Here is a 9537-nt window from a genome sequence, read left to right as displayed (position 1 = left end):
GGGTTGTTGTTGTGGGGATAAGATGGAGGAGGAGAATGATGTAAGCTGCCTTGAGCCCTTTGTAGGAAAAAGGCAGGATATAAATTGAAAAATAAATAAATAAATAAATAAATATGATTAGCATCCTGAATTAGCTGGGCTGAATCCTCTCCCCATTACAACACCATGAATATTAACCAGTATTTATTGATTCATTTATTTATAAATTTATAGGCTGCTGAATAACCCAATAAGTGGCAACCGCCCCCCTAAAAAAAATATACAGGACAACATTACAATTCCACGTTATGGGAGGTGGAGGAACAAAGGGAAAAAAACTGCTGGTAGTAGAGTGAGCTTTTACATTCAGTTAGAAAAATCAGGAGTCAAAATACCTGCACAAAAGGACAGTTTTTCCTGGCACTGAAATGAAAGTAGTGACAGCACCAGGTGGACCTCTCTTAAAGCCCATTCCAAAGGTGGGGGGCAGTTACCAAGAAGGCCCTTCTTCTAATTGCCACCCCTTTTACTTCCTTTTTACTTCCTCTTTCAGAAGTACCTCATTCCCAGATTTTAATTAGTGGGCAAGAGTATATGGGAAAAGGCCAGGTTCCTAGCTGTTTAGGGCTTTATATATTAAAATAAGCACTTTAAATTGGGCCTGGGTTTTAGCTGGCAACCAATGTAATTTTTACAGAATAGGTGTTATATAGGCTTGTGATACTTGACACCAGATGGGCAGCCTTATTTTGGACCAGCTGAAGACTCTGGACTGTCTTCAAAGGCAGCCCTATGTATAGTGCATTACAGTAATCCAGCTGGGGTGTTACCGGTGCATGAGTAACTGTGATCAGGCTCTGTCTATCCAGATAAGGCTGTAGCTGCCATATTTGCGGCAGCTGGAAAAAGGCACTCCTGGCCACTGAGTTCACCTGAGACTCCAATGAGGGTTTTGGGTGCAGGAGCACTCACAAACTACAGATCCTGTCCTTTAGGAGAAGCGTGATCCCATCCAAGACAGGGCAATGGCTATCTAATCTGTCAGATCTGTCTTCTTTCTCTGAGTGCCAGAAGAGTGGGGATAGATGAAGATACCATTTTATGCTGGTTCCTAAGTGCACAGTGAGATGTGCTGCAGGAAATTAACAATGAAACTACCCTGCATTCTTAAAAAGAGTTAGCAGCCAGCAGAAGGAGGACCATTGTTTTGGGTGAAAGCTTAGCAATTTCCTTATCGAGGATGTGAGAAATCTTTCTCAGATGCAGATGAGAACTGTTTGTAAATATACAGGCGTAAGTCTCACAAAAATTACAAGTCTCCAAAAGTACACTGATCGCTCTTAAAATGGCTTGTAAAAATATTGTAAAAAATAGTTCTCAAAATGCTGTTAAAATAGAAATAAAATGGTGAGCTTTACATGCATGTGAATAAGATAACCACAACAGGGGCCTCAAAGGAAAATTACTCAGAATTACTAGGGAAAGCAGTAATTCTCAAACAACATCGTTATAGTTAGGAAGAAAATCTCAAAGAAAAGCCAGAGAAACTTGTAAGACTGATAAATTCATCTTAGTCTTAATGACAATGCATCTACCTTGCAAAGAGGATATATTTTATTATTGGATTTATAGTGTGCTTTTCCAGCAAAAATAGCATTCAATGTTCATTTATTGATGCCTAACATCAATAAAATCAGTATTAAAACAAAAATGTAATTAAAATTTAAGATAACAATACAAAACAATATTAACCTGAATACTGCATCCAATCCATTAAAACCCCTTTCTACAGCAGAGCAACTTACATTTCCAAGGCTTTCTTGAATAAAAAATATTTATTCAATATGCTTTCTGTTACTGGCCCCAGTCAATAGTCTGGCCACACTCTTCTGCACCAGATGATGTTTCCAAACAGTTCTTGAAGTCAGTTCCATGTACAGCTAATTACAACAGTTCGAATGGGATGCAAACAAAGTATGTGTAATTGTGCTGAGATCAGACATTTCCAAGAATGGATACAGTTGGTACACTAAGCATCAGCTTCACAAACACATTCCTGGCCACCATAAAAACCTGGGCATCCACATGGCCCAGTAGTATAGCCGAACTGCAAACACAGGTCCTCAAGGGGAATGTAACCCCACTCAGCACAGGTTGTACACTAATTTACATGGAAAGGAGAGACAGAGTTGGGTGCCATCCGCATACTGGTGGAATTGAACTCCAGAACTCAGAATAACTGCTTTCAGTGGTTTCATGTAAACAGCATGAGAGACAAGATGGGATCATGAGGGTCACATCAGGACAATGGCCAGAAACAAAAATTCCTTACCACTGAAATTACTCCCGTATGAAGGACTGGAGATACTGCAGAACACTGTCCCCACCTCTACTCCAGAAAGATGCCTCAGAAAGTTACCAGAGTTGATGCCACAGAGAGCCATCAAGAGGTCTATTAAAAGCTAGAGACACACTTCTCCTATCCCATTCCCAGTATAGATAATTCACTAAGGTGCCCAAAACAGTCCCTATTCTACTAACTAGTTGTAAAGGCGGATTGAAATTGATCTAGATAAACCACTACATTCAGAAACTCCCAGAACTGAAATGCCATCAGATGCCTGGCACCTTGCTCAAGAATGGAATGCTGGAGATTGGCAACACATGATTCAATAGAGATGGTACCCAGTGACATATTCCATTTTCTTTTCCTGACATGGAGATGGCAGCCTTGGGAGGGTCCCTCCTCCACCATCTATATGGCCATGGAACTTGTTTCCCAGCTCTCACAGTGGTGCCACCCTGTCCCTGGAATGTTTGCCAAGAATAATTGCCTGTTTAGTTCTCCAGAAGAGTAAATCTTATTCTTAGCTTTTATTGGCATAATTGGGCAATGAGTACTCTTTTGGAGACCTCAACCAACAAATACAATGGCAGGGTTAGATGCCTGCCATTCAGCATAAGCTGTGTGTGCACAAGACTATGGCCTTGGATGATCAGAAACACTTCTCTTTCCTGCCCTCTCCCCAGTTTTAGACATGTTTTCATTGTACAATAATTCACAATATAATTTCAGTCAAAAACTAATTTCTTATATTACTCATGATATATTTTCTGATTTACAATTTTCTAAACAAGTAATAGGACTGCATCACATACCGTACTTTATTATTCCAAAACATAAAAACAGCTCATTTTAATAAACCCTTTATTTACCTGTCTACCCGCTTTAATTCTAAATAATTAAATAATCATAAACAGTAGCTCATTATCCACTGCCTTATGGATGTGATAAGAGTTTTGGTCCCATTTATAACTGACTGAAATTCAATCAGTGACTAAATTAATGTTCATTTCTCCTTCTTAAGGAACTCAGCTGGGCACTCCAATGGTCACCTGGAAGTATGCCTATGTCTCAGGAAAAGGCAGTTCTCTTTTCCTTTTGGAGACTCACATGCTGTCAGTGCTACGCTCAGATGGTACACCTTGGATTATCTGCAGCTGCCCCTCTGTTGACTACAGAAGTTCACAATCACCCCATTCCAATGCAAATCAACAAAGGTTTTAATTAATTAATTGATTGGTTGATTGATTAATTGAACTTAAACCCACAGTTTTCTATAAAAATTTCCTAGATGACCTTATGCTAGTGCTGTTGTGAGGCTAAAATAGAGGAAAAGCATATACAAAGCAAGGACTCTTTCTACCCCCTCCCCCTGTGTGTGTGTGTGAGAGAGAGAGGGAGAGAGAGAGGGAGAGAAGTGGGGGAGAGACTTGCATACGTTATTTATGGAGTCTTTTACAATAAAAGGCCCCAAAAATGCAACTGAAATATAAGTAACAGGTAGTTTAAAGCTAACATCTTCTCTGGGCCCTTGAAAGTCTCTTCTGAAGAATTTAAAGTCCTCCAAAACAGTATAGAAGTCTGTGCTGGGGGCTGAAAGAGGAAGGGGAACGTAAAAATTGCCTTGCCCTTTTTGAATTGTGGGAATATTTTGTTGGTAGAGGAGAAGCCTCTGCTGGATCAGACTCATTTCTGTAAATGAAAGGAGCTTTCCACTTGTGGAAAAACAGGTCTGGATCAAACCTACTATGGCCATTTGCTTTACTTGAAAATCTCTAAAGGAACTTTGAACTTAAAATTTCTGCAGTTTCCTGAGCCAGGCATAATCTGTCTTGCCAAGACAGTAAAACAACCTTTGTATAATTTTCTCCCAGGTACACTACAACAATAATGTCCTGAAAAGCAAATAGAAAATCTCACCAGTTCATGAAATCAGTGAAGACCCAATAGCAAATTACAGATACAAATAATACACATTTGAAATATCAATACAAATAAAAGTTTGAAAATAATCAGCATTTTACCTCTGGATATTTTAATTTTAATGTTTGATGCATTTCCCTGAAGCGACTGTACCGCCTGAAAACTGTCCATGTCTCATCTAAGACCGAAATCTGTTATGTAAAGGAATAAAACCAGCATCATTAAGAAGGAAGCATATAGATTTCAGGTCAACACATTTATATAGTTCCCTACAACAGCTAATTTTTGCCAATCATTATTTGCTGGTATAACTGATGGACGCTGAACTGCAAATTAGACTTGGAAATAAAAGTCTTGGAAAGTCTGCGAATTAGACTTGGAGATAAAATAAGTTTGCATTCTCAGCACACTAGAAAAGTGCAAGTTTAGGCTCCCATACCCACAAAGTTGCAATGGCCTAGAAGTGGTTTCCCCGTGGTGTAATCCTACATGGCTGTGGGCTGCATGTGAACAATTCAACCTTGTAAGCAAGGCTGATTGCATATGGAGGAGGGGGACCACGTAGGAGGAAGGGCACCAACTGTGCATGTAAGTGGCTCTCACTAAGAGCCAAATAACGAGCTTTAACCAGATGGCTGAGTCCTTCATATGCAGCTGTACTGGGTCACACTACAGGGGAGTCGCTTCCATAGTGCTGTAACTGCACTGAAGGGAGCCAAACATAGCTTGCTTTCTAGCACTCCATGAAAAACAGTAGGTCTGATTTCGCCACCACCTTTGTTGTGAATTTGACTTCGCCTTTTTATTTCTTCCTTTGTGTGGTCTTGTTACACATTTCTAGTCCTGTATTTTTGGAAAGGGTAATGTACTTTGGGAGTATTCAGTATATGCAAGGGAAGTAAAATTACTTGCTATACAGGATTTACCAAAAAAAAAAACAAAAAACAAAAACAAAAACCCAACTTAGCTTCTTAGAACAGGCTCAATAACATTCAGTGACAAAACCCTTGACTCCAAGTCTATGTTTCTCAGGCTTCTGGAGAGCATAACCTCCTTCTATAATTACTGCATCTTATGCCTTCTAGTGCCAACCTAAAGTCTTCTCTGCTTGAATTCATTCAATAGCTAGACTCCTTATATATCTCTGCAGTTGTCTCTCCTCACTGTGCCACATCCTGTTTTGTTTGGGTCTGACTATGCATGTTCCTCCAATCATCAGGATGAGTTTTCAGGGAAAAGTAGTGGGGTAAGTGGGTAGGAGAGACTGGAGAAATTTGAGTGCCCTACAGTGCAGAATTTTCCCCTATTGTACCTGCTATCAGTGGTTCAATTGAACGGGATTAGCACTTCCCACTGCTGGCAGCCCATGCCCCTAATAAAAAGCCTAAGCCACAGTTTGAAGGCATAGGTTCAAGCAAACTGCAAAGGTGGGCAGGCAAGCAAGCATCCACCCTTCCCTTTTCAAGACAGGCCTTTCCTTTTAGAAGACATGTAAGAAGAACATTAGCAGATGATAACAGGTCACAGATGCAAATGAAAATGGAAAAGTAGCTTTAATTTTTTTTAAAGTTCAAACACCTTACCTTTATTTCATATTCATAGTGCTCATCCTTTCCCTGCCCACAAAGGACATAGCGTGGAATACTAATTTTAACTGGATTCTTTAGGTCATCAGGGTTTGCTTTACCAGAGCGACAGATCATTCGCTATCAGATGAATATCAAAAAGGAAAAACAAATTAAAACCCACATCGTTCCAGGAACAATATTCTGTCAGATCAAAATATTTTTTCTGTCAGAAAAGTAAAATAAGATTGGATAGGGTTTGTACGAGGGTCTATTGTGAAAGCAAACAGTACTTCTCTTATGAATGGACAAGCATTTATTTCAGGTACTTAGGAGAAAATGATGAACAGCACAGGAAAAAGCCCTGCTTACTCTTCTTGCAGTTTTATGGAGAATGGAAAACATAATAAAAACTTTATAGTTTCAGTTAAAAGCCAAGTAACAAACATGTAAGCTCAGATCCAAAGTTTGCATGGGCAGAATTCTGTTCACAGGATGCTTCCACTTGTAGAAGGGGAAGGAAATTTTTGCTAACTCCACATACAATTTCTCCCATGCCCCCAAATCAGTGTTGGTTGGTTCAGGCTTAAAGGAATCTGGTAATTGTGAAAAGTCATGCTTCTTTTGAAAGGGGCAGTTTGTTATTCTGCAATTTCCAAATAGCTTTCTCTTTAATGTCAGGATGTTGACAGGACTTCAACTTTTGGCAAAAGCAACCTATTCAATATAACAGTTTGGGAAGAAATTTAACTAAAGGTTGCACTGAAGACACTACTGGGGTTTTGTTTATCTCTGGAGCATGACACTGAAAAGAAAGCTAGGCAGATTCATTCTTGCATGGAGGAAGCAATCCTATGGACCCTGGATCCACAGGATTCTTTGAAGTCCTCCCGCTCAGGTTAGACAATAATGCATCACTTTCCTGTACTCTTTTGTGTATCTAACAGTCTACCCAGCAGCTACCCTGAGCAATATAACATAAGATGAACAGACCCTGCAGATCATGTGCCATGTATTCCCTAGTTCTGGAACCACCTGTGAGAAAGTTGTTTTCTGGAGTGTTTTGGAAAGTATGTAACACACCAGCTTCATGCTAGCATTTGCATTAAAAATACATCCAGTGTTTGCAATCATCTGGCACTAAACACTTTGCATCAGGAGGGAATGACTGCTAGCTCAACAGGAAAGTAGCACTTAATAGCGCAACCCAAGAAACAGCCATGCTCAAAATGGGGCAAGTCAGAGGAGCTCCTTTCTGTGCTGCTCTGATTTCACATTCCAGAAGTTGCAGTATCCAGTATGGTTCCCAGCTGTGCTAATTTCCTGGTGTGCTAGCTGTCGGTGCTGCTTGTGCTGCATCAGTATTGGATACCGTCCACTACATTCTATATGCATTGTTCACCCCAAAATATGGAATGTTCTCTCCAAAGAACTGTAACTGGCCCCCATTCTCCACCTTTAGGCAGTGTGAAGTCACATATTTTCCATTTAGCCTTTAAAAATATGTAGTTTTTAATATATTCTACTGTTTTTGTTTTATTCTTTCAAGGTTTTATTGTTTTAAATTATTCTATACTGACTTGATGGCTTTTTAGCAGATAAGGCAGCATATAAATATTAAAAATAAATGAATTTTATCTAAACAAGCATCAGTGACTATTACCTTGCGAAAACTAGATGCCACTGACATTTTTATAGCTCTCTTCAACAGGTAAAATTGGTTGTGATTATGAAGAATCTTGAAACAGTCATCAGAGGGAATATGGTATTCCACCGTGCATTAGCTATGACACCGGCAAAACCCCTGCAAGCATTTTTGTATTCAAGAAACCATGCTGATTGTAGTTCAATAACAACTTTAGCACTACAGCTTTATCAAGTGATGTAACTTAAGCAATAAAGTCAGTCTTGGTTCTCCTAAGTACATACCATCATAAACATGGGGATATTGATCAATACGAGAAAGATGATGGGAATAACTATATGCATAATAATGTCAACACTGTGGTTTTATATTACACTAACTATACTACCTGTTGTACAGAAAAGATCTCACCCTGGTGCGGCCTTAAAAATTAGCGAATTAAGGCTGGACAGAGTTTGACAAAAATATAACTCGAAGAGAAGGGAATGTTAACATAGCATACAGGGAAAAAACCATTAAGAATGCTCTGCAAAAGTAGTGCATGTTGAGAAGGGATCTCTTAAAAATAAATTGAAAACTTCATTGATAGATCTTTATGTATATAAAACTTATAAAAATATGAAACTTTAAGGATATATCACAAGATTCTATTAGGCTCTACATAGTGAAGGGAGCAGCAGGATAGTAAAGTCTCTAAAGGGCCTTGTAAAATGAAGAAGTGTCTTTGGGGCAAAGGCAGTATTGCATTTTTTTCTGCCTTTTTCCTGCTGAATCAAAGGCAGACAAGTGCAAGCCCTCAGCTCGTTTCTTTACGGAAGATGGCAAACCACAGCCTCCTGCAAGCCAGTCACAGAATTTTCTAATTTCTATATGAAAAGGAAGCTTGTAGCACACGTGTGTAATGTCTGCTCTCACAATGCCCAACTTTGTTGTTAACTTGTATCTGAACAGTCTCAGTGTAAATCTTCAATGATTCAGAGAAATAATAAATGTTAATTGTAGAGAAGATGTTCAGAAATACATACTCCTATATGACAGGGATCCATACAGATACAGTCACACAATGTATATATGGAAAACACTTCCACACTGCATGGAAATGGGGGATATTTCTTTCAGGTAACAGTATGGGGGGGGGGTGCTGGCAACTATTTGGCTTGCACCTGATTGGTGAGTCAAGGGGAGGTGACTTCCTTTCTCTTTCTCTCTGATTAAACCAAGTGAAAGGCCTCGAGTTTGGGGCTCTTTATCCTTGTGGCCTGTCACACCCCTCCCCCACTTTTCCTCTCCAGTAGACCCAGATGAAACTTTAGAAGCACAGTTGCTTTATTAAAACAGATGGGTTACAGAACAGCATAAATCAAAGTAGCACTCTTCTTGAGATGTGGGAGAAGCATCTGCCTATGTGAAGAGCTGGATCCAAACTGATGCTTCCCCTCCTCCCCTTCAGAAAGGATTCTGACTGTGCTCTCGAGGCGGCTCCTGCTGCTTGAGGGATGGTTGGCAGGAAGGTGGGACACTCTGTGATTGGTCTGCTGATGTCACCCGCAGTCTCCTCGGAGTGGGTCAAGGAACTCCTCCATCACCTTCTCCCAGGGCTCTGAAATGTCCCCCTCCTTTCCAAGGCAGATGGTTCTTCACTAGGTAGTTTGCAACTGCCCAAACCTTGCCCTTTTGCCTCCTCCCCAGAATCAGACAAATCCATCTAAGTGGTCTGTAATGTGGGGGCGCTGGGTGCCCCTGTTACACCGCTGCCTTGAATCATGGCACCTCTTCCTGTGTGGATGGGAAAAGGTATATGCCACATGCTCTAGAACCATCGGCACGGGAGTTACTTCTTTGAGTATAGTGCAGGCTACGGTGTGGATCTGCTTTGCTTTTTAAAGCATACTTTGCTTCTCTTCTGCCTGTTCTGTTATTCCTTGTTTAAGCAAGCACTGACTGCATGATCCTATTTGGTTACGTACTCAGGGTTTCTGGCAGACAATCAAACCATGCTTTTTTCCCCTTTGATCTCTGGATGTTTGTTTCCTTACCTCTCCTACTTTTCCTGCTACCTTTGTGTCTCTCAAATGCCTTTG

General features: G+C 40.2%; 1 protein-coding gene across 3 annotated transcripts in view; it reads right to left on the bottom strand.

The window, feature by feature from the left end:
• KIF16B (kinesin family member 16B) overlaps window positions 1-9537 on the bottom strand; it is a 133681-nt gene that overhangs the window by 37731 nt on the left and 86413 nt on the right. For 2 of the 3 annotated variants that reach the window (XM_044454119.1, XM_044454120.1), the window contains 2 exons: window positions 5830-5952; window positions 4348-4437 (listed from right to left, as the gene is read on the bottom strand). In XM_044454119.1, the coding sequence (XP_044310054.1) occupies window positions 4348-4437; window positions 5830-5952 (213 nt within the window). Of the gene's footprint in view, window positions 1-4347; window positions 4438-5829; window positions 5953-9537 lie in introns of those variants that run through there. The other variant, XM_044454122.1, reaches the window with a different exon arrangement.

This window comes from Varanus komodoensis, unplaced genomic scaffold (genome assembly GCF_004798865.1).
Source record: "Varanus komodoensis strain SLA01 unplaced genomic scaffold, ASM479886v1 scaffold7_3, whole genome shotgun sequence".
NCBI lineage: Eukaryota > Metazoa > Chordata > Lepidosauria > Squamata > Varanidae > Varanus > Varanus komodoensis.
This window is presented reverse-complemented; position numbering and strand designations above follow the sequence as displayed.